The sequence below is a fragment of the Periophthalmus magnuspinnatus genome, chromosome 8, assembly GCF_009829125.3.
Source record: "Periophthalmus magnuspinnatus isolate fPerMag1 chromosome 8, fPerMag1.2.pri, whole genome shotgun sequence".
Classification (NCBI taxonomy): domain Eukaryota; kingdom Metazoa; phylum Chordata; class Actinopteri; order Gobiiformes; family Gobiidae; genus Periophthalmus; species Periophthalmus magnuspinnatus.
The window spans coordinates 19,762,198-19,788,306 of record NC_047133.1 but is presented as its reverse complement, the minus strand read 5'-3'; the positions used below and the strand labels follow the sequence as shown (position 1 = coordinate 19,788,306).

The window sequence follows — 26,109 nt, the reverse complement described above, 5'->3', positions numbered from 1 at the left end:
AATAAAGATAAAAAAGACACTGAATGAGAGATTCTGTCCAAACTATTGACTGGTCGTGTATCTGCAGTTTATATTTCAGGCTTAGCTCCAGGCCTGTATGTTTACATCATTGCGGGTTAAGCTGAACGCCTTAGCTGTGGACTGGACTCATTTTATAAAGTCACTGCAATGTGCAAACAGTTACAACATTGAGCAGTTTTATCATTTCACAAATTCAACTTTGACTGGTTGCATTAGAACTTTGAGGTTTTGAAAATGTCGATTTCTTGGAGTCTACCCGGCAACTACGACTTTTAGGCGAGGTCTACAAACAAAACGACGACTCTACACTATCTCCGTGGGTGACAGTTGACTATTGTGATAATCGCCGTCAAAGATAATCGCTATTGCATCACCAGAATGTGCAGAAAAAATCGACTTCTCCCTGATGATCTCCTCTGGATCACTGCAGTTTTCAGATATAACAAAGTACAATACTTTAAGAGCTATTAAAATATGGAACCTATTCGTAATATTAAAACTGTAAATATTCATAACATTTTCATAACATTTTTAAACCGGCATCTATAATTATCGTGATATTATCGTGATATTATTGTGATATTATCGTGATATTATCGTTAATCGCAATTATTTTGACCCCAATTTCAGTATCGTCCCATGCATAGTGCCCTGACGTTGGAAAAGTGCTGTATAAAAATGTGACCGTGACCATTAAGATGAAGCTGATTTGTGCAAAAACTAGGCTAAGATCAGAGTTTTGTAAATACATATCTCCAAAACATATTTCAAAAACAATAATGTGGAGCAGTCTGGCAGACGACAACTTAACTATGCATCGACATCTGCTCCCGAGACAGTTTGACCGGGTTTTCTGCTGACTGCAACGTGCCCTGAATGACAGCACTCAAACAGATTCATGGAGTGTGACTGGTTTGATTTGAGACGGATGTTTTGTGCATTCTTCCACAGTTTTGCAGCACACATCGGAGCGCCCCAGTACCTGAGCATGCTGGGAAATGTACGGGCGTTGACAGGTGAAGCGCCAAATGTTCAGTGTGTGCGGGGCGAGAGGAGGACAACAACAGACCGACCCTGAGAGTGAAAATACAACAAAATAATAATAATGAGGATATGCGGAAGGAAATAGTTTTTACTTTTACACTAAACTAAAGGTGCACTGTGGAACTTTTCTGATTTTTCTAATGAAGGATGCCCCAATTGTTTTGTCTCTCTGGAGATTTTATAGCCTGAAATGTTCCACGGTATGGCGTTAGAGCAGAAGATGTTATCAGGTAAGCTACAGATCAGATCTATGGAGAGGTGACCCTGTTCACAGCTACAATATATGTGTTTTTAAAGATATTTTGAGCAGCTGTGTCTCAAATCTAACACTCGCTTTTATTAAAACTGGAAAACAAAGTAAACAACCTATTAAAATTCAGATTAATTCAAATAAAGACTACACGATTGTTTTTAAATGTAGAATACTTCAGTTTGTGCTGTTGTTTTACTGTTTATTATGCCTCAAAATTACCATTAGCATTAGCATTGAGACACAAACATGTCTCTTTCTACCTCACAGAGATACAATTGGACGGGAAGTAGTGACACTAACAGTGAGGTTAGTGGGCGCTACTGTGCACAAACTACCACTTCATGACATCACAAGGTGGAAAAGGGCAGTTTGAGCTTTGTAGATCTAGACAGACTAATAATAAAGAGTTACTTAAACATGTGTGAATAAAACAAAACAATTCCAGGTTTGTTTTTTCGGCGGTAGCAACATTATAACATGTCTTAAATCACAAGAGTCAAGTTTGTGCAATATAGGGATTTTACATTTTTAGCAAAGATATATTTCACAAACAACATCTGTTTTTATGTCAGCCTGGGGGTGTAAAATAAGAGGTATAACTTATTTCCCTTCTGGTATTGTGTCGTTTTGTTACTCTTGCAAAATGAAAAATTGTATTTCTTTGGAAAGATCCTCGAGTAAAGTCAAGGCTGTAATCCTGACTTATCACTGGGCAGAGACAAAGGAAGACACCAGATGGCCCTGGCATGAGCGACGCAATATTAGAGCTTTGGCACAAACCAACAGTGTAAATGTGGAAATACAGAAGCGAAGGACAAGCGACAACAAGCTAATAAAATGCAGTTGTTTTTCTGTTTGATTGGAATGTGCTTTAGTGACTTTGATTGAGAAAGTAAAGCATTTTCTACTAAATCAACTTTGTGGCTCAGAGATGGAATCAATGCAAACACAGATGAAAGTGTGAGTGGATCTAGATTCAAGAGAGTGAGACTAAACCAGGTCTGAACTACTGTATTTTCCGGACTATAAGTTGCAGTTTTTTCATAGTGTGGCCGGGGGTGCGACTTATACTCAGATGCGACTTATACATGAAATATGATTTCACATCTTCATTATTGTCGCACTGACAATTGTGCGAGGACACTCTAGGCTTGTGTACCAGTATCTACTGCTCCTGCACTACTGAAAATGTAAAATTTCAACATTACGGTAATTTCAAAGACATCTGAGAAAGACTGAACAAAAATGCCCTCTGAAAGAAAATTGTATTCTGCTGAGTCTGATGACAGCCACGAGGAAGCAGAAGTGGAAACAGCACTTTATCTACTTCCGGAGTTGGTGGAGTGTTTCAGAAGCGACACAAAGAATTCAGTGGATTTAGTGATTTGGAGTGAGATCCAGAGTAAACTTGTTACCTTGTTTTTTCTGCTTTAGTTATCTGATTAACTGTTAATATCTTACATTAACATACAAGTTCAGTTCTGTCTGTGCTTCATGTATTGTTATTATTTTAACTTGCCTTTAAAGATAAAATGTCTGTTCTTGGTCTTGGATTTTGTAAAATAAATTTCCCCAAAAAATGCGACTTATAGTCCAGTGCGACTTCTGTTTTTTTTTCTTCATTATTATGCATTTTTGGCTGGTGCGACTTATACTCCAGAGTGACGTATAGTCCGGAATATACAGTACACTATATACGGTGGAGGAATGTACCAAAGTAAAACTAGTAAAGTATTGTACTAAATTTTAATATATACTTTACTGAAGTAGTTTTACAGTGGATACTTTTAATGTTTACTTCTGGGCTGGACTGGTCATCTGGAGCACTTGGAGTTTTCCCAGAGGACTGAGGCACTTTTCGGGCTGGTCACTGTCAGACCTGTGCAACACCACGTCCTGATGTAACACTTAAGGGCCAGCTCTTATGCAGCTCTCCCTGGATGTGTCCGCCCAAAGCCGACAGGGCGAGGCTGATCCGGGAGTGCCTGTCCTGAGCTGCTGGAAGTGAGCCTGTTCACTGAATAAAGTGTTGTATTCAAATCCAAGAAACCTATTCAAAATGATTAATAATGCAGGTCCACCTACACTGAAAAAATGTATTAAACTTTGTTCCGAACAAACTGATCCACTCGGTCTCTGTGAATCCAAATTACATAGTGCCCATTTAGATCTTGGGCCTTTGCTCAGTCGCCTTTTTCATTTCAAACCATCAGACAGTGAATCAGCTCCAGTGTGAAATGTGTCTGTAGATTTGAATAATTCACTAGAAATTTGAAAAAGTACATTTTAGATAATCAAACGTGTCCACATCAGTCTAGTTCACTTGTACTGTTCTGTTTCACTGTAAAAACCTGCACAGAATGATTTTTATATTGGTCTGGACTGGAGGAAACAGCACGTACTGGACATGGACAAATAAAGAATAAAGAAAAAGAAAGAAGAAAAAAAAAGAAATCATGCTAAAATCAAGACATTTTGTGAACACTAGGAACGTCTCCAAGCATAAAGGCGTTCTCCCGTCTCCACTGCAGTTTTTATTTCACATGGATAAACCACATATTTGTGTTGTTCTGTGGTTTTTAGCTCATTGAAATAAAGACTATCATTTTCATGTGGCGCGATCAAAACAGAAAACAAGAATTCAGACAAATGTGTGCAGCCTGTGGAGTTTAGGGGCCACTTCAGAACACTGCTGTCACTGCTGCACTCACACAAGCTCACTCTGGGTCCTACAGAGGGACCTTTTTTTTTTTTTGTTTAGTGGCTGATTTATTTTCTACCAATCATCATAATTAAAAACAAGAACGCTATAAAAACAGGCCAGCAATCGGAAAAAAAAAGTTTGCAAGTTTGTGAATCACCACACTCAGGGTTCAAACCAAAAAGTCCAGGGCCAGTTTCTTCTCCCAGTCCAGCCCTGCAGGTATCTGTACTTTCTACTCCACTTAATTTATGAACAGGACTTCAAAGAAAGGAGGAGTTTATTTTTAACAAGTTTGTAGTTTGAGCAAAAATACACAAACTAATGATTCCATTGTTTCTGTTGAACAAAATTCAGCACAAATAGACTTTTGTGGAGGTGATGTCAGTGTTATGCTGCTCTGTAGAGTTTATTTAATGGCAGACAGAGCAGGTAAAACTGTGTCTCAACATATAAACTTTTAAAGAGATTCAAAGGCAGTTGGTAAAATGGTCAAACGGTCACAGATGACGATGGCGAGTCTGACAGCAGCAGTTACAGAGAGAGGGCTGATAGTTTTTCAATGTAAAGTGAATTGGAGCCAGATCGCTTCCTATTTGAAATGCAGCGACTGTCAGGTTAGTTATGTCCATTTATATAAACAGTCTAACTTATAATTGATACAGAAAACATCAGTCTTCTACGATCTGAACAGCAGTAAGTCATTGTGCTCTACCTGTGTTGTTGTGTTGAACTGTGCGGTGTCATACTGTGCAGACATCTTGGATCAAAGCTCACTTTCTGTCCTGACATGTCTGCTTCTCTTCTGCACTCGATACTAAAGGATTTGAGATAAAAATATCCCGTCTGCTCTCTCTTTACTGAGACACACTCTCCCACGGCGCATTGTGCTCACTTAGCAGCATGTAGCGCTTATCTGGTTAGCTATTAGCGCTGCAGATCAGGCAGGCACTGATGCAAGTGACAAGAAGAGGGCTACACCAAGACTAAAGCGGGACTAAACCAGGACTAAAGCGGGATTAAACCGGGACTAAAACAGGATTAAAGCGGGACTAAACCGGGACTAAACCGGGATTAAAGCGGGACTAAACCGGGACTAAAACAGGATTAAACCGGGACTAAACTGGGATTAAAGCAGGATTAAACCGGGACTAAACCGGGATTAAACCGGGACTAAAGCAGGATTAAACCGGGACTAAACCAGGATTAAAGCGGGATTAAACCGGGACTAAACCAGGACTAAAGCGGGATTAAACCGGGACTAAACCAGGACTAAAGCAGGATTAAACCGGGACTAAACCAGGATTAAAGCGGGATTAAATCGGGACTAAACCAGGACTAAAGCAGGATTAAACCGGGACTAAACCAGGACTAAAGCAGGATTAAACCGGGACTAAACCAGGACTAAAGACGGATTAAACCGGGACTAAACCAGGACTAAAGCAGTATTAAACCGAGACTAAACCAGGACTAAAGACGGATTAAACCGAGACTAAACCAGGACTAAAGCAGGATTAAACCTGGACTAAACCAGGTCTAAAGCAGGATTAAACCTGGACTAAACCAGGTCTAAAGCAGGATTAAACCGGGACTAAACCAGGACAAAAGCAGGATTAAACCGGGACTAAACCGGGACTAAAGCGGGATTAAACCGGGACTAAACCAGGACTAAAGCAGGATTAAACCGGGACTCAAGCGGGACTCAAGCGGGTCTCAAGAGGGACTAAAGCGGGACTAAACCAGGACTAAACCAGGACTAAAACAGGACTTAACCAGGACTAAAGCAGGACTAAAGCAGGACTACACCAGGACTAAACCGGGACTAAAGTGGGACTAAAGCGGGACTAAAGACAAAGAACTCAACCAGGCTTAATCCAGGACTAAAACTGTGCCTCCATCACTCTTGAACACACTGGGTGCCTGAGACATCTGACAATTAAAATACCTAAAGAAAAGCAAGAAAACCATGGCCTTGCCCAGAAGATGAACTCTGGTGATTTATTTGAGTTCACAAACTCTTTGAGAATTTGCCTTGTTCAGCTCCAGCTGTCTGTAGAATGTGTTCAAACTTTCGTAGGCACCTTTGTTGGTGCAGAATGTTTCATCGACATTGTGGGATTTGTCAGGGAGAAAACTTTCAAATATACAGCCCTTCAGAGTCACACTGCGATCAAACATTTAAATTTGTCTGAACACATTCTGTACTGTACAGGAGACAAGGCACAGAGGAGACTGATGGACAGTCCCTCAGCCAATCAGGATGCAGAACACAATACACGTTCATACACTGATAAAAAAGCATGCAAAATTGTACAAAAGAAATCTGCAAAACGATATAGTGAGGGACAACTGTAGATGTGGTAAAAATCTGACGATGATGTGCCAAAGCAGTTTTAAATATGAATCTGGATTATTTGTTCTCCATAAACAGCAGCCCAACCTCTACTTGATCTGAGCTGTCCGGGCTTCCATAGCTTACAAACATCTCCATAAGAGTTAATTAACGGTCGCGGTGTGGTTGTTGACACTTGTAAATACATGTAAACAATACCAGAGTGTGTTGTCAGTGGACAGTGGACACTCCAATGAATAAAACAGCCCTTTAATCTGAGCTCGTTCATTAAGAGATTTAGGGATTAGCAACACGGCAAATACAATTAGCCCGCGGAGAGTCCTCAAGGCAATGCAGACAGTGTTATAGGGATGAGAGCTGAAATCACGGAGGATTCTAGTGGTTTGTATTTTGCAAGTAGAACATTTTTAAAGATGCACTATGCAACTTTTCACCTTGTCTCCATGGAGATGTTATTGCTTTTCCTGGAATCTTCCGCAGTCTGGTAGAAAAGGTTTAAATTTGGACCACTTCAGGGGGAACGAGGGTTTACTCAGACTCGTTTGGCATTAAGATTAGCTATCTCCATGGAGACAAGCAAGCCACCAGGCCAAGTTACAGGTCAGGTCTGTGTAGAGGCAATGCCATACGGGGAAACATTCTTGTCAAAGCCATATCTATTTTATGTTATGTAACTATTTCAGACTCATTTGAAAAAAGGACTCTTGGCTACATTTGACTCTCTCCGGCTCCTACAGTTTGAATGTTCACCTTATTTGGCAGTTTAAGTTCTGTTTTGTCCCTCTCAGGCCACTGTAGTCTGTTGATTTAGTACAGCAGCTACTTTGAAGTGCTGACTCCTTGACACCAATATATTAAACAATGACGAAATGTGATCGCTTTTAGCCCTGTGGATCCAGTCCAGTTTGAAGGACAAACGCTCTATTTTAAACCATTTGAATCCACATAAAAGCTTTGTCTCAAGTGTATGTCTCCTTGTTTTCCAGCCTGTCATTAAAATGTCATGTTAAGTGGAAATGAATCAGTTTGTTCTTTTGATCTAGGATTAGTAAAGGGGCTAAATTAATCCAGCCAACCCTGCGCTTACATTAACAAAGATATTGGTTTACACAAGTGGCCAAAGCTCCTTGGCCGTGCCCAGCCTCGTCTGAGCCCTGACGCTGAGCAGGACGGGCCCGGTTAGTACTTGGATGGAGAATACTGTGAAAACCAGGTGTCAGAGTGGAAACTGTTGTTGTGTCCTTGGGCAAAACACTTCATCCATTTGAAAAGACACATGTATTATTATTATGGGTGTTTCTGTGGACTGGGGTGAAGGGTTTTAGAGAAAAATAAACATGGAATATTAAAATGAATAAAATACTACATATTAAAATACACCACTCCTGGATGAAGGAGGGATTACACAGACCCCTTCCACATATGGCATTAAACTTTGCTATCTCCATGGAGACAGGCAGGGGACACCACCAGATCAAGGTACAGGTCAGATCTGTGGAGAGGCAACTCTACTCACATTAAGAATACATGTTTCTCAAGGTGTTTTTGAAAAATAAAAACAGTTAGTGAAATATAAGTTGTATATAGACGAGTTTAATGCCATACTGTGGAACATTCTTCACAAAGCAATATCTGTTTTACGTTATGTAACTGTTAGACTAGACTAATCCTGTTTTAGTTTGAGGACTGTTGGCTGCATTTGATTCTCTGGGGCTCCTACAATTAGAATGTTCACCTTATTTGGCATTTTTGTTTTGTCTTTTTTTTTATTCAAAAGTGCAATGTGATGTTCATGACCCAGCTGACTCTTTCAAATGGTTCGTTAATCTGAATAGTTCAAATGAGATCTAATTTTTTAAAAGAACTCTGTCATTTTCTTTCAAATTTTATGCATTTTTACACAGATTTTACCCTGATTTTCATCACATATTTTCGTGATTTTTATGTGATTTCTTTCATAAAAAAAACATAAAAAGAGCTTTGAATTTTGGCTCTTTGAAATGAGCGGATACAAAAGATTCAGATCCCATAAAAGAGCCAGAAGTCACTAGAAAACTCACATGTATTTCAGAACACGTCTGCAGCGGTCTAAACTATATGGTCACGGTGTACTTGTACTCCGAGAGACAGGGGATCTATTTCTGAGCGGAGGACAGTATATCGCCTACATAACTGCAGCCTTTTGCGGCCATTAGTGGAGTTTGGTTTACCTTGAGTACTGTGATGTTCCAGGCGTAGCTCTCCAGGGCCTTCTGCAGTTTACGGCCCTTCAGACCCTCTTTCGCTCCGATCCGGTGGAGGTCTTCATGGAAATCCAGACCTGGTAACACAGACCAGAGTGAATACAGTTTAATGAATGGGAATAATTATATTCCACCTCTTGTATAAACTGTATATTGTTACCAAGTGGTGGTTATCAAGCCTCTCCTAAAGAAGAGCAGTCTTGATGCCACAATACGGAACAATTACTGACCCATTTCAAATCTGATATTTTTAGGCAAAGTCCTTGGAAAGCGAATCAATTAAAATCAATAACATCTGCAGCTTTTTTATCTGTCTAAAACATCGTTTTAGACAGATCGGTATACTGTCAAAACGGGACTTAGAGAGGCTTATCCATGCATTTGTCTCCAGTAGGTTAGACTACTGCAATGGCCTGCTATACAAATACATTTCCCTTGCCGTGCTCTGCCTTACAGGTCATGAACAGAAAAGTTTGGGAACTCTGCGAGTTTGAATAATGAAGTTTGACCCTGTAAAGCTGCTATAGTTGTTGCTTCTCCAATGTGACGCAGATGTAGGCCTTGCAACTCAATAGATATAAAAAGGCTTTGGACAATTTGAATGGAGAATGATATTGGTAAGGTAAAAAAAAAAAACACAAAACAAAACAAAGTTCTGTTTAGCAGAAGAATCCATTATTACAAAGGACCTTCAAAAGTTGCTATGAAATGATTTTATTATGGACACTTTTTGCATGAAATCACAATGACCTTAAATAAACATGTAGAGAAAATGTAAACTTAACTCAATATAACTTTTGTGACACTTTTCTTTCCAAAGTCAGAAAGGTTTAAGTCCTGGTTTAGTCCCAGTTTAGTCCTGCTTTGGTCCAGGTTTAGTCCTGTTTTAGTTCTGCTTTAGCCCTACTATGGCACTGCTTTAGTCCAGGTTTAGTCCAGGTTTAATCCAAGTTTAGTCCTGCTTTAGTTCTGCTTTAGTCCTGTTTTAGTCCTTTTTTAGTCCCGCTTTAGCCTCTTATGACAAGCTAAACTGTTATAGCTGTAGACTGGGAGAGCTACAGTTCTCATTTGATTTCTAATGTTATTTTACAGCAGAAACCAGAGGAAATTGAAAGCAGACCACATTTCAGATAACATTACACGGATCACATTTAGAAGACTGAACAATGCTGCTTCTTAAGTCCCATCACCCTGGTGTTTGTATACCTCTCTGAGACCTGGGTTATTCCTGGGTTATTCCTGGGTTAGTCCTGGGTTAGTCCTGTTTAGTCCTGCTCAGTGGACATTTGCCCGTAGCTGCTGCCTGTGGTGACCATCTCATTTCATAATTATCTGTACTTGTGAGGACTCTGTTTGAGACACATGCACAGAGGGGGTCTTTATGGGGCCTTGTCCCATCTGGTTTTTATTTCTGTGTGAATCTACAGATAAAACCCAATAATGAATGTATATAGCCCTGTTATATGTGGAAACAGAAGTAACCCGAAATAACCATTATGTAAGAGGCTTTTACTGCTCTTACTGGGGGGGAAAGACACGGAATATGCAATTGTCTACATTTTGTTTAGAACACACATTTTATTAAGCAGAAAAAAACAAAACAAAACATTGCTTTGCCTGGAATGTTCACGACTTCTTTATACAGTTACGTCGTGTACTAAACGAGCAGGTGGCGCGCCCTCCAACAGAAAAGTTACATAATGATCACTACATTGAACTGAAATCTCCTGATCTGGCTCTACTGTATTTGAACTGATGCAATAATAGGACAGAGGAGCGAGGAGCATCTGGAGATCAGGTCCCAGCTGTGCTCCGCTCCTCTATTAGCCCTGAGTGTGACCGAGTGTGTGCGCACGTTTACAGAGCCATGTGGGGACCTGCTCACACACACCGGGACCATATTAATATTCTTTTGTGAATTTAGTGAGTTAAAGTTGATGTGTTGTGTGCAAATGTTCGCCTCCTCTTACAGCGAGTGCATTTATATGATAATTAAACGAGAGGTGTCTCAAAATTCAAAATTGAACAGGTGTCGAATAACTTCATTTACATCTTAAAACAGACAGAGAGGGACAATGACAGAGATGAATCCAGATTAAATGAGTACAAGTTTGAAACTATTTAAAAATACCTTGAAGCAAGAGACAGAGAGACAGAGAGAGAGAGAAAGAGAGAGGGAGAGTGAGACAGAGAGAGAGAGAAACAAAGAGACAGAGAGAGAGAGACGGATGACATAGATAAAGTTTAGTCCTGATTTAGTCCTGATTTAGTTCTGTTATAATCCTGCTTTAGACCTCCTTTAGTCCTGGTTTAGTCCTGGTTTAGTCCTGGTTTAGTCCTGATTTAGTCCTGATTTAGTCCTGTTTAGTTCTGGTTCAGTCCTGGTTTAGTCCTGGTTCAGTCCTGGTTTAGGACAGAGAAAGAGAGAGGGAGAGTGAGACAGAGAGAGAGAGAAACAAAGAGACAGAGAGAGAGAGACGGATGACATAGATAAAGTTTAGTCCTGATTTAGTCCTGATTTAGTCCTGATTTAGTCCTGATTTAGTTCTGTTATAATCCTGCTTTAGACCTCCTTTAGTCCTGGTTTAGTCCTGGTTTAGTCCTGGTTTAGTCCTGATTTAGTCCTGATTTAGTCCTGTTTAGTTCTGGTTCAGTCCTGGTTTAGTCCTGGTTCAGTCCTGGTTTAGTCCTGATTCAGTCCTGATTTAGTTCTGGTTCAGCCCTGGTTTAGTCCTGGTTCAGTCCTGGTTTAGTCCTGGTTTAGTCCTGATTTAGTCCTGTTTAGTTCTGCTATAGTCTTGCATTTGACCTCCTTTAGTCCTGGTTCAGTTCTGGTTTATTCCTGATTCAGTCCTGATTTAGTTCTGGTTCAGTCCTGGTTTAGTCCTGGTTTAGTCCTGGTTTAGTCCTGGTTTAGTCTTGGTTTAGTCCTGGTTTAGTCCTGGTTTAGTCCTGATTTAGTCCTGGTTCAGTTCTGCCATAGTCTTGCATTAGACCTCCTTCAGTCCTGGTTCAGTCCTGGTTCAGTCCTGGTTCAGTCCTGGTTTAGTTCTGGTTTAGTCCTGGTAAATTAACCTAATTTTGAAACTAGTCCAAAACACCTTGAAGCAAGACACAGAGAAAGAGAGAGGGGAGAGAGAGAAAATGGAGGGAAAGAAAGAAGCAGAGTAAGAGAGAGAGAGAGAGAGAGGAGTGAGAAAGAGGAGGAAGAGGGGAGGGAGAAAGATAGAGAAAGAGAGAAATGATAAAAGAGAGAGATAGAAGAAGCGAGAGAGCAGAGCGAGAGAGGAGGGAGAGGAGAGGGAGAAAGTGAGAGGGGAGAAAGGACAGAGAGAGGACAGGAATAGGGGAGGGCATGGATATCACCCCCAAGGGGAATTATCCAACAACTCTGTGTCCTCATCAACACGTCACAATCAGTGAACACATTAGAATGATTGGTGCAATAATGAGAGGACATCAGTGAAAGAGAGGAGGAGAGGAGAGAGGAGAGGAGAGAGAGGAGAGAGGGAGGAGAGAGGAAAGAGGGAGGAGAGGAGAGAGGGAGGAGAGGAGAGAGGGAGGAGAGGAGAGAGGGAGCAGATGAGAGGGGAGGATAGGAGACAGGAGAGTAGGAGGCAGTAGGGAGGAGAGAGGAGAGGAGAAAGGGAAGATACAGAGAAGGGAGAGAGAGGGAGTAGTGAGGGAGAACAGAGAGAGGACAGAGGGATGACAGAGGAGGGAGGGAGGAGGGCAGAGGCACAACTGCTCCTCTCTCAAACATAAAAACATGCAGTTTTACTTCATATGGACTTTGCCACTGTATTGTATAATTATCATCTTCTGCACTGACTCTACACAGGTTAAAAGTTGTTACTTTAATGTGGATTGAACCACAGTCCATAAAGTGGACACTAGGCTCCCTTCAGACCAGGGCATCAGGGGCACTGAGTCTCTGGTGGACGTGTGTCTAGGCCGTCGTGTGTTTCTGCAGTGAGTTTTCAAGCGGCAGTGAGGTGCAAATCTGGCCTTGATGCGTCTGGAACCTCACCCAATCAGAGACTCCACTCCTGTGACGTAGTTATGTCATCATCCAGAAGAAAAAGAAGAAGGAGAAAGACCCGGAACACAAACACCACAACAAAAACAATGGTGGACAGCCTCATTGCTGCCGTTTGCCTGAACAGTACAATGTGACATTAAATACACTAAAGCCACTGTGTCAACGCTGCAGGCGGATGTGCAAATGTTTCCAGTTCATCCAAGGCTGTACGTGATCCTCCATCCATCCAGCGCTTCACATGGTCCTTCATCCATCCAGCGCTTCACATGGTCCTCCATCCATCCAGCGCTTCACATGGTCCTCTCTCACACGACAACTCACTGCATTGTTGGCTGGCTCAGTGCCACTAGTTTATACTAATTATTGTATAAAGACACTGGTCCTGCCTCTGACCCCACATCCCTCTGACCCCACATCCTTCTGACCCCACATCCCTCTGACCCCACATCCCTATGACCCCACATCCCTCTGACCCCACATCCCTATGACCCCACATCCCTCTGACCCCACATCCCTATGACCCCACATCCTTCTGACCCCACATCCCTATGACCCCCCCATCCTTCTGACCCCACATCCCTATGACCCCCCATCCTTCTGACCCCACATCCCTATGACCCCACATCCCTCTGAGTCCACATCCCCCACATTCCTCTGACCCCACATCCCCCTGACCCCACATCCCTCTGACTTAACTCCAGTCCTGAGTGGTGAGGTTGTGTGTCCTCAGTTAACCTGGATGCCCTTCTGTCATCGAGGGATTTGTCATCGGGCCAAAGTGTCAACATCAATCGAGCCAAATGAAGCTGGAGGCCCTCCCACTCTCTGCCCCGCCTCAGACCAGCACTTCCTCTGGCATTTACGTGAGGAGACTGGGTTAACCTGGTCTGATTCTAGTTTAGACCTGGTTGAAAACTAGTTCTGGTTTAGAACAGTTTAAATCCCTGTTTAGTCCTGGGTTTGGGGTTAGTTCTAGATTTGGTCCTGGTTTAGTCCTGGTTTTGGTCCTAGTTTAGACTTGGAAGAATCTTTATTTAGTCCTGGTTTAATTCCCGTTTGGTTCTGGTTTAGTTCTGGTTTAGTCCTGGTTTAATCCCCGTTTAGGCCCAGGTTTGGTTCTAGTTTAGTCAGGGAGGGGGCAGAGGAAAGAGAGAGGGAGGAGAGGAGGAGAGAAGGATTAGAGAGGGAGAACAGAGGGAAGAGGGAGGGAGCAAAAAGGGAGAACAAGGGGAAGAGAGGAAGGAGAGGGGGAGGACAGAGAGGGTAGAGAGCAAGGGAGGAGAGGGAGATAAGGACAACAGGGGGAGGGAGGAGAGAGAGAGGGAGGAGAGGGACAACAGGGGGAGGTAGTAGGGAGGAGAGAGAGAGTGAGGGAGACAGGGACAACAGGGGGAGGGGTAGTAAGGAGGAGAGAGGGACAACAGGGGAGGAGGGAGGAGAGAGGGCGAGGGAGGAGAGAGGGCGAGGGAGGAGAGAGAGAAGGACTACAGGGGGAGGGAGGAGATACAGAGGGAGAGAGGGACAATAGGGGGAGGTAGGAAGGAGGAGAGAGAGAGGAGAGGGAGAGAAGAGAGGGGACAGAGAGGAGAGTGGGAGGAGAGAGGGGTGAGGAGGAGAAAGGGAGGCCAGGGGAAAGAGAGGGCAGAGAGGGAGGACAGGAGGAGGTGGGAGGGAGGAGAGAAGGAGGAGAGAGGAAAGACAGAGGGAGGAGAGGGGGAGGAGATAGGGAAGAGAGAGAGACAGAGGAGGGGGAGGGGGGAGAGAGGGGGGACAGGGGGAGGAGGGAGGGAGCACAGAGGAAGTAGAAGGGAAGAAGAGAAGGAGGAGAGAATGAGAAGAGGGAGGACAGTACTAAACCAGGATTAAACTTGGACTAAGTCAGAACTAAAACTGCACCAATGACTGAAACAATAAGTAAACGCACGACTCCGTTTCACCACATCACAGTCTGAAGCACTGATCTACACCACACTTTAACTGTCAGGGCAAAAGGTTGAGTCAGAGAAAATTAAGACAGAAAATTAAAGTCAGATGCCCCGGTCTGTCTCTCTCTCCCTCCATCACGCCGTAGCCTTTCCTCTAATAGCACCTTTTCAACGCTTATCAAACTAAAATTACACCTTAAGCTGCAGAACGGCTCTTTGGGGCCGAGATCCTTCCTTCGTACGCAGATTTCACAACAGGCCATGCAAATATGAGGTCTGGCAGAGCGGCTCGCGTGTTCGGCTCGTTCAGATTGTAACGTAATCATAAGGCTGTCTTCTGGTTTGTCAGGCCATCAGAGAAAGGCCATCGCTGATGATTTTAAACCTTTGATAAATACAATGGCATTTTTCTGACTATATGAAATGTCAAGATGCTCAGGAACACGGGGGATGAGAGAAAGGCTGGAGTTCTGCTGTCAGCCAAAAGATTATGGAAAAAGCCCCGCATTAGTGAATTTGGCTAAAAAAGTCGTAAGCGGCCCAAGAACACTGACTCACACTTTCTTTGTTGCAAAATGGGTTTAACAAGTTCTTGTGGCGACGGTTTTGAGATGCCAATTTCGGCATCATTTTGAAGTATGCCTGTCAGTTTGAAGTGTGAGTGCGACTAAAATATCACAGCAACTCACAAAAACCATCTTAAGGGACTGTGTAGAGATTCATGGATAGGTGTAACTCTGACCTTACATCTCTCTGACCCCCACATCCCTCTGACCCTATATCTGTCTGACCCACATGCCTCTGAATCCACATCCCCCTGACCCCACATCCCCCACATCCCTCTGACCCCACATGTTTAGCCGTACTTGTTTTTTCATATATATATATATATATATATATGTATGTATGTATGTATGTATGTATGTATGTATGTATGTATGTATGTATGTATGTATGTATGTATGTATGTATGTATGTATGTATGTATGTATGTATGTATGTATGTATGTATGTATATATATATATATATATATATATATATATATATATATATATATATATATATATATATACTCTATACTCTCCATCGGGTCCTTGAGGGCTCATGGGAGTATGCCCAACCAGTCCACATGTGTTTTGTGGATTTGGAGAAGGCATTCGACCGTGTCCCTCGTGGTGTCCTTTGGGGGGTGCTCCGGGAGTATGGGGTCCGGGGCTCTTTGCTAAGGGCTGTCCGGTCCCTGTATGACCGGAGCAGGAGCTGTGTTCGCATTGCTGGCAGTAAGTCAGACCTGTTCCCGGTGCATGTTCATTATATTTATGGACAGAATTTCTAGGTGCAGCCAGGGGCCGGAGGGGGCCTGGTTTGGGAACCACAGGATTTCATCTCTGCTGTTTGCGGATGATGTTGTCCTGATGGCTTCTTCGAGCCAGGACCTGCAGCAGGCACTGGGGCGGTTTGCAGCCGAGTGTGAAGCGGCTGGGATGAGAATCAGCTCCTCCAAATCCGAGGCCATGGTTCTCGACCGGAAAAAGGTGGTTTGCTCTCTCCGGGTGGGTGGTGAGTCTCTGCCCCAAGTGGAGGAGTTCAAGTATCTCGGGGTCTTGTTCACGAGTGAGGGAAGGATGGAGCGGGAGATTGACAGGCGGATCGGTGCAGCGTCTGCAGTGATGCGGTCGCTGTATCGGTCCGTTGTGGTAAAGAAGGAGCTGAGCCGGAAGGCGAAGCTCTCGATTTACCGGTCAATCTACGTTCCTACCCTCACCTATGGTCATGAGCTCTGGGTAATGACCGAAAGGACAAGGTCGCGGATACAAGCGGCTGAAATGGGTTTCCTCTGCAGAGTGGCCGGGCGCACCCTTAGGGATAGGGTGAGGAGCTCGGTCACACGGGAGGAGCTCGGAGTAGAGCCGCTGCTCCTACACGTTGAGAGGAACCAGTTGAGGTGGCTCGGGCATCTGCTCAGGATGCCTCCTGGATGCCTCCCTAGGGAGGTGTTCTGGGCATGTCCCACCGGGAGGAGGCCCCGGGGAAGACCCAGGACACGCTGGAGGGACTATGTCTTTCGGCTGGCCTGGGAACGCCTTGGGGTCCCACCGGAGGAGCTGGAGGACGTGTCCGGGGTGAGGGAAGTCTGGGAGTCCCTGCTTAGACTGCTGCCCCCGCGACCCAGCCCCGGATAAGCGGAAGAAAATGGATGGATGGATATATATATACTCAATAAGAATCTTTCAGTAATTAAAACATGAAGAACAAATGAACCTGAGGCTACTCTATGGCATTAAATTTATATGATCGAGTTGTAGGTCAGATCTGTGGAGAGGCAAGCACGGGCGTACGGTACAGTACAGAATATTAAGGGAAAAAACACATGTAATTGAATAAATGCTAGATAGATGTGTTAAATGCCATGCTGTGGGACTAGTTGGTGTAATACCTCATTTGTCCAAAAGTGGTCACAATTGGTCCAGTTGTTAATCTATGTTTGTCGTTTCCGTCCTTATTCAAATAAACATTAAAATAAAATAAAAAAATAAAATCAGGTGTATCGTACATGGTCACATTTTTAAACAGCATTTTCCAACTGTAGGATAAACAGCTCAGACCGCACAACCAACGATGTTCACGTCGAGAGCGAGATTCGAACCGCCAACCCTGAGTTTAGCAGACAAAGACTCTGAGCCACTGTTTCCCGCTCATAGCTGCGTGCATAGGGCCCAAACACCTGTTCTTCCTCTATAATGCGAACACCAGGCGCGTATACGATGATGAGGTATTATTATCCCGGTGTTTCCTCCGCATTAATAGCAGGTGACAGGAGGCTCGATCAGACGGAGCAGATGGTGAAGACGAGGAGCGTGCTGAGAGGAAGACGAGGCGTGACCAAAATCAAAATCAAAATATGACATTCATGAAAGCTAACACTGGGGGGCAACATAGAAATTAGACCAACATATGTGACCCGGCAACCTAAGGCCTACTCTCTGCTGACCTCTGAAGCTAAGCAGGGCCGGGAGACCGCTAGGAATATCAGGAGCCACAGTGGGGCGCTAGTGGGTCTAGTGCATACTGTTGTTGTTGTTGTTGTGTCCTTAGGCAAGACACTTCACCCATTGTCTAGTATGAATGTGCTGTGTAATAGTAACTTACCACCATCAAGTGTAGAGAGTCCAGAAAGAACTATAAAATAAAATGTCTGATTATTAATATTATCATTTTGCATTTTAGGACCTGTTTCCATATAAGTCCATGTTTACTGGGTTAATATTATTCAGATACTAAAATAGAGTAAAATGACAGGTGTGTTAAGCTCCCATGAGTACTTGCATTTTAATTACCATGGTTACTCTTCTACTTACCATATTAGCTCCATGTAATTACTGAACTGTGATAATGATTCTAATGATTCTTGGAGGTAAACAGCTCTGTGGTGGAAGCTAACCAAGAATAAGTAGTAAAGTACTGTACTTAAGTAGAATTTTAGGTATCTGCACTTTACTTAAGTGGATTTTACAGTGGATACTTTTTACTTTTACTTCACTACGTTTGAAAGCAGTATCTGTATTTTCTACTCCTCTATATTTTTGAACTGGACATTTGATTTGACGGGTTATTTTTTACCATGTTCGTGGAAACATTCACGTTAGAGCTTCAGCTTTGAACAAACAAAAATAAATACACAAAATTTATAAGAAAACAGATAGACACATAGATAGATGGATTGATAGATGGATGGAAAGATGGATGGATAGATGGATAGATAGATGCATACATAGATAGAGTAAATAGATATATACACATATAGATGGATGGATAGATAGAGTAGATAGATATATACATAGATAGATGGATGGGATAGATGGATGGATTGATAGATGGATAGACAGACAGACAGACAGATAGATAGATAGATAGATAGATAGATACAAGGATGGATAGATAGAGTAGATAGATATATACATAGATAGATGGATGTGATAGATGGATGGATTGATAGATGGATGGACAGACAGATAGATAGATAGATATAAGGATGGATAGATAGAATAGATAGATATATACATAGATAATTGGACGGATTGATAGATGGATGGTTAGATAGATAGATAGATAGATAGATAGATAGATAGATAGATAGATAGATATAAGGATGGATAGACAGAGTATATAGATATATACATAGATGGATGGATAGATGGATGATAGATAGATAGATAGATAGATAGATAGATAGATAGATAGATAGATAGATAGATAGATAGATAGAGTAGATAGATAGATGACAGATAGATGGACGGACAGATAGATAGAGAGAGATATAGTAGATACTTTTACTTGAGTAACTTTTTACCTGTAGTATCTGTACTTTTACTTGAGTAACTAATTGAGTACTTCATCCAGCACAGAAATAGCTTTAAATTTCCAATAAAAGCAGAGAAAGGAGGAGCAGAATCCTCAGGGGGAGCCAGTAAATTTCTCCCACCATACGCAGCCTGACAACCTTTAAACGAACTCTTAAATTAGCATCTTATCCTAATTGAATCCACTAAAACGTTGGCTGGGGTGAGAGGCTGTTTTGATGTAATGCTATTAAGCTCATTAAATTTGTTATAGCCGACTTCATTTGGAGGCTAAAGTTCAAACGCTGTGAGCCGGGAGCGTCGGTACATGTAGTAAACAGGCCAATATCTCTGCAGTTTGTTTCTTTGGTTGTCATGGAGAAAAATAAATAAATAAAACAAAAATAAAAAGTAAGTCAGGGATTCCCAAAATTTTTAGACGTAATAATTTCAAGTAGCAAAACATTTTTGGGTGCTTGAGGTGATGTATATTTTTAGTATTATCAACATAGACTGTTTATATAAATGGACACAGCTCTCCTGCTAGCCGCTGCGGTGTTCCAAATAGGAAGTGAGCGTGGGCGCGCTTCCAAATCCATCGACTCTGGCTCCAATTCATTTTCTATTGAAAAACTGTGTTCCCTCTCTCTGTAACTGTTACAGCGAGCGTCCTCATTTTGGTTTTAAAATCTTCGTATTAACCCGCTCTACATGGTCCTGGTGTTTTTATTTTCCTATTTCGTCCGTTATTCAAGAAATTACCATTAATAACAGACAAATCAGATGCCCCAAGGTTGCTCCCGGTAGCGTTAGCAACAGGTTTGATTGATGGCATTGTTAAGCGCCCACTCTGTGCTAAACCAATGATGTGGATGAGAAGGGACGTTACCTTCAACAGCCTTGCTCCGGATTGGCTCTTTGGTTGCTATGATACGTTTGGAATTCCAAATATGGAACCTGGCTTCAAAATGACCACTATATATCGATGAGCTTCTTTTGACTGGATCTGAACACTATGGGTGACGTCACACTCACTTAGTCCACTTGTTTATACAGTCTAAGGTCTCAAAACATGTTACAATGCTTGAGATGTGACTTTCTTACAACTGTAGAACTGGGTTGTTTTTGAAAATAATTTTTGGATTTTGCTACAAAGGCGAGACACACCACTGGACAGAAAAAAGATGCCATACCCCCAAAAGTGAAGTATATATCTGTGTACATGTAATTTTAAGCAGAGTAGCTGTCTGACCTCATTTTCATTTGTCTGTGTTTAAATAGCTGAATTGCAGTGTTATCATTTTAAAATGGTAACTCAAAGTCGTCCCACCACCTCAGCTCAGTGCCTCTTTTGGAACCACTGATCTGGGTCACATTTGCATAATGACTTTCTAAGCAGAGAGTTTATTATAAGTTCAAAATACCTCAAAAGTTCACAAAACAAAATCAGGAAAGATGGGTTCATGAGTTCAGCTTCTTGTTTATAGACACCATTTTGAGGATTTTTCACCACTAAACAGGTCAAATATTTTGTTATGGATTGCTAATTGCTATGGCAACAGTGCAAATTTTTATCCCTATGAAATCATAATTGTTCGATCAAAGATTTAAGTGTATAAGTATGCATTATGTCATTTTTCTGGTGGTTCGGTCTGTTGGGGTCCTCCACCTGCTTTATATATAGTATCCACTCTAATTAAAGGTTCACTGTGTCATTTTTCTGGTCATTCAGTCTGTTGTGGTCCACTACCTGCTTTAACCTGTATGTTGCTTTGCTCGAAATGTTCCAGTATGGCATTAAACTGGTCTGCTTTGATTGTATTTCATCGTTGCTAATGCTTTTGCTGATGCTAAAACATACCTTCAAAACATGTCTATTTCCTGTTCGCCGGCTCGCCTCTTCGCAGATCTAACCAGTAACTTGCCCTGATTGCGTCAAAAGCTCATCTCCAGTGGATGCAGATATGTTTAATGCCATAGTGTGGAACTTTCTGGGCAAAGAAATAAACAACATCTATGTGGAGACAAGCAAATGGCGGACTTTGCATCGGAAAAGTCATTATTCACGGTGATGAGTTTATAAGCACTGAGTTGGCCATCACTGTAATACAAACGGCAACTAGGATGGTAACACACATTTCCTGATTTCGGATTATTAAGTGCCTCAAAAGCTGATCAAATTTTCAGGTATTTCAAAATATAGTCAGCGTTTAAGTCAGTTTAACTAAGGCTCTTTTCTGCATTGTGTGAAGATATTCCAAGTATCGTTTCGATCCCGTCCGCCATAACTAGCCTAACCGAAGCCGGATGCCGCAAAGCAAGCGCGAGCACTTGGCTAGCAGTGGTTTGTGTGTTCTGTTGTGTTAGCTCTGACACGGGGGACACAGGGCGGGAGCAGTGGAGAAAGACTATGTTTGGCATGCAGCTGAGGCCCCAGGAGAGGAGACGCCATTGTTCTTACATAATACACCATTTATGTGGGTATACAGAGCGCGCAGATCAATACAACGCATGTTTTTAACGAGAACGGACTCAAAACAGGTACCTCAGACTCAAGTGTGTTCAGCCTGCACTAAACAAAGCACGTTTTTGTATTATAGTGTTTTAGTTCAGACAAAAGGCATTCACTGTTTTACAAAAATGTTTTGTGAAACTGTTCAGCTCTGATTCCACTTAGAGCAAGAGAGAGGAGGAGATGGAGGGAGGAGGGGGAGGAGAGGAGAGCGGGAGAGGAGGAGATGGAGGGAGGAGGGGGAGGAGAGGAGAGCGGGAGAGAGGAGGAGATGGAGGGAGGAGGGGGAGGAGAGGAGAGCGGGAGAGAGGAGGAGATGGAGGGAGGAGGGGGAGGAGAGGAGAGCGGGAGAGAGGAGGAGATGGAGGGAGGAGGGGGAGGAGAGGAGAGCGGGAGAGAGGAGGAGATGGAGGGAGGAGGGGGAGGAGAGGAGAGCGGGAGAGAGGAGGAGATGGAGGGAGGAGGGGGAGGAGAGCGGGAGAGAGGAGGAGATGAAGGGAGGGAGGAGGGGGAGGAGAGGAGATGGAGAGAGGAGGAGATGGAGGGTGGGAGGAGGGGGAGGAGAGGAGATGGAGGGAGGGAGGAGAGAGGGAGAGAGGAGGAGATGGAGGGAAGGAGGAGAGAGGGAGAGAGGAGGAGGTGGAGGGAAGGAGGAGAGAGGGAGAGAGGAGGAGATGGAGGGAGGAGGGGGAGGAGAGCGGGAGAGAGGAGGAGATGAAGGGAGGGAGGAGGGGGAGGAGAGGAGATGGAGAGAGGAGGAGATGGAGGGGGGGAGGAGGGGGAGGAGAGGAGATGGAGGGAGGGAGGAGAGAGGGAGAGAGGAGGAGATGGAGGGAAGGAGGAGAGAGGGAGAGAGGAGGAGATGGAGGAAGGGAGGAGGGGGAGGAGAGAGAGGGAGAGAGGAGGAGATGAGGGAGGGAGGGAGGGAGGGAGGGAGGAGGGGGAGGAAATGGAAAGAGGGAGGAGGGAAAGAAGAGGGGAGAGGAGGAGATGGAGAGAGTGAAGAGGGGGAGGAGAGGAGAGGGAGAGGAGGACATGGAATGAGGGAAAGGAGAGGAGAGGGAGAGAGGAGGAGATGGAGAGACTGAGGAGGGAGAGGGAGAGAGCGAGACAGAAGAGATGGGGGAGTGAGGAGGGAGAGGAGAGGAGAGGGAGGAGGAGATGGAGGGAGTGAGGAAGGAGGGGAGAGGGAGAGAGAGGAGGGCATGGAGAGAGTGAGAAAAGAGAGGTGAATGGGAGAGAGGAGGAGATGGAGAGAGAGGGAAGGAGAGTGAGCAGATAGAGAGGTGAAAGACAGTAAGAGAGAGGAGGAGAGGAGGAGGAGGTGAGCAGAAAGAGAGCAGGAGGAAGAAAGGAGGAGAGCAGAAGGAGAGAAGGAGTAGAGCAGGAGGAGAGCAGTAGGAGCGCAGAATGTGGCAGGTCTAAATGGACTCTAGGGCCTGGGGGACTGTGGCGTCGGGAGCAGATGACGTCATCTCTCTTTTCATGGTCAGTGGGTTTTACACTTTGATCATTGGCTCTGTTTAATGCTGCATTTAATGGTGTATTTAATGGTTTATTTAAGTGCATTTTAACATAAACAGGAAGTGCTGCCAGGACGTCTGCTCCAACACACTCATTTCACTTAAGGCAGTATTTTCCCTAACAAATCTATATGACTGTCCATCATTAGCACAACACTGGCTCTGTTTATGTGCACACCAAAGTTCTGACCATTATCCCATTTCTTCAGTTATAAGATTATTGAAACATAATCTGATTTCTTTCTTACACAAAAAGGGTACAAAAAGGGCAAATTAATATGGAAGAGAAAAAATGTAAAAGATAAAAAGAAATATTTTAAATTGGTGCTCTATGTTCTTGATTATGTTTAAATATGTGTGCTCTATGGGTCCTGTGTGCGCTCTATGGGTCCTGTGTGCGCTCTATGGGTCCTCTTTATTTGAGGGAGTTACTGCAGCCCTATACTCCACTCTACTAGACTGAAAACCCACCCCTTCTCCCTGGCATTTAAAACTAGACAGGATATCTTGGTGTTTTATTGCACTTTTCCTATGTATTGCGTATTTGTTTTTTTGTTTTGTTTTTTTGTTTTTTTGTGGACTTTTATGTGACGCACTTTGGTCAGCTGAAGTTGTCTTAAATGTGCTATACAAATAAACTTTTTGAACTGAATTGAAAACTTTGTCTAGTTCCAAATATAACAGTTACTCTAAAAATCTCTTTTGATAATCTGATTTTTCAACACACATTCAAATCAAACCTTATTATTGTGTTATGGGATTTGTCTAGGTCTATTCTATCTGATTTCTACCGGGCGTGTAACTGTAGCTGTAACTGAGTCTATAGATGCTAAAGGTCATTTACCAGAATGTACAGTCACTTAATAACCCAATTACCAGACCCTGCAGGACACAATGAGGCTTTACAAGGCTGTGTTTTAAATGTAATACAGGAGTTTGGTTTATTTGTTTTGCCATTGGTGGTCCAGACTCCCCAGAGTAGATTTGCACACCTCACAAATTATGTTATCAGAATTTAATAAACCAAGAAGCTTAATATTTGCCTTAAGAGGTAACTAAAGTGATCTGTTATTCCAGAGAGTTCACACAAAGGCTGCAACAGTTTAGCCAAAAAATAGACTAGTAACTGATAATATTAAAATACTTATAACTATTTTCTGGTAAGTGTAAATATTATCTGGACTATATTGAATCTAAAAGCCAAAATCATTTTTTATAACAAAGGGAATGACCAAAAATGTTGTATCTAGAAACCTTAAGTTGCCATATCACCCTGCATATTTAGGCGTTCTTCTCTCAAAAGAAAAACACTCTGTTCCACCTTGTGATGTCATCATGTGGTAATACAGGAAGTGCTTCTCCTACACTAGAATCATTTCGATGATTTCAGCCCTGGAACTGCCCTATTGCCACTAAACAAAAGTTAAATGGCAGCTGTTAACTTGAAAATTACCACTTCATGACATCACAAGGTGGAACAGAGCATTTTGAGGTTTGGAGATGTAAACAGACTAATAATAAAGTGTTACTGAAACATGTGTGAATGAAAGAAAACACAACTCCAGGTCTGTTTTTGAGGAGGTAACAACATTATAACATGATTTAAAACTCACAAGAGTCAATTTTGAGTAATCCTGTAATAGTATGAACACAAACTAAACCTTGGTCTGAAAATGATCCTGTAATGTGTTGGTTTTGAGACTTGAGTGCTGAGAAAATATGTTTTCACCTACCCCATATCCCCACCCACAGTCACCATCCCATGTAACAACTCTGCGAAATGGTATAAAGTCACCGATCAGATCCCAGTCCCATTTCATATACTGTAATCACGTTGCCAACCACTCAGTACGCACAATCTATTTCAAACCTTTTCATTTCCACGTGCGTTGCCAGTTTTGTTAGCAGGATTCTCACAGACCAAAGCTGGCTCCATTGGCTGAATCAAGAGCTGCTGTCATTAGAGGAGAGTTAGCGGGAGTAGGTGCTTTTTGACGACCAGGCCGAGACGATGTGGCATTTCGTCAATTTACCGATGATTACAAGTGTTTCGTAGTTGGACTTCATTAGGAAACACGCTTCAGTGATTCAAAGATTATTCGTGGACTTTGATTCTTGTTTACAGGAACAAAGTGAATGTCTTTCTATGTGCCAAGTTGTTTTTGCAAATAACCGTAGACTGTATATATAAATGGACATAGCTAACCTGCTAGTCACTGCGTTCCAAATAGGAAGTGATCATGGACACGTTTCTGGCTACATTGACTCTGGCTCCAATTCACCTTCTATTGGAAAACTGTGGCCCCTCTCTCTGTAACTGCTGCTGTCAGACTCGTGTCATTTTGGTCTTAAAATGTTCGTATTAACCCACTATTAACCTGGATTTTCTTCAGTTGCTATGATACTCATTGGAATTCCAAATATGAAACTCGGCTCCAAATTCACCCCTATAACTGCTTTAGCCTCGACGAGCTTCATTTGACTGGAGCCGAACGCTATGGGTGACGTCACACTCACTTAGCCCACTTCTTTATACAGTCTGTGGTTTAAATGTATTGGGAACTTACCTGCGCGTTGTGCTTGTGTGAGTTTGGAGTAGACCAGGTCTGCAGACTCAATCAGGGTCCTGCTGGTCTGGATCATCTGCACACACAAAAAGCAAAATGTGAACACAACACAGAACCAACACAACTACACAGCCCTGAGTCAAGGTTATTACAGCCAATGGTGGATGTACTCAATTTTGTTTCTTAAAGGACCTATGTTACGCAAAACTGACTCTTGTGAGGTTTAAATCATGTTATAATGCTTTTACCTCATGAAAACACACCTGGAGCTGTGTTTTGTTTCATTCACACATGTTTGAGTAACACTTTATTATTAGTCTGTCTACATCTCAAAACCTCAAAATGCTCTGTTCCACCTCGTGATGTCATGAAGTGATAGTTTTCAGGTTAATGGTTACCTTTTATCTTTAGTTCAGTAGAAATGGGCAGTTCCTGGGCTGAAATCATCCAAATGATTCTAGTGGATGTGTATGGAGTTTAAAAACACAGTGGAGAACTTCATGTATTACCACATGACATCACAAGGTGGAACAGAGTGTTTTTCTAAGAGAAAAATTCAGCCTTAATATGCAGGGTTTGTGAGT

The 26,109-nt window shown here is 42.8% G+C and overlaps 1 protein-coding gene across 1 annotated transcript in view; it reads right to left on the bottom strand.

Annotated features, from left to right (window-relative positions):
- The window catches only part of plcl5 (phospholipase C like 5), a 175,983-nt gene that overhangs the window by 11,459 nt on the left and 138,415 nt on the right, over nucleotides 1-26,109 (bottom strand). The window contains exons 4-5 of the mRNA XM_033971399.2: nucleotides 25,526-25,601; nucleotides 8,583-8,692 (exon numbers count right to left, since the gene is read on the bottom strand). Coding sequence (XP_033827290.2) covers nucleotides 8,583-8,692; nucleotides 25,526-25,601 — 186 coding nt within the window. The remainder of the gene's footprint in view (nucleotides 1-8,582; nucleotides 8,693-25,525; nucleotides 25,602-26,109) is intronic.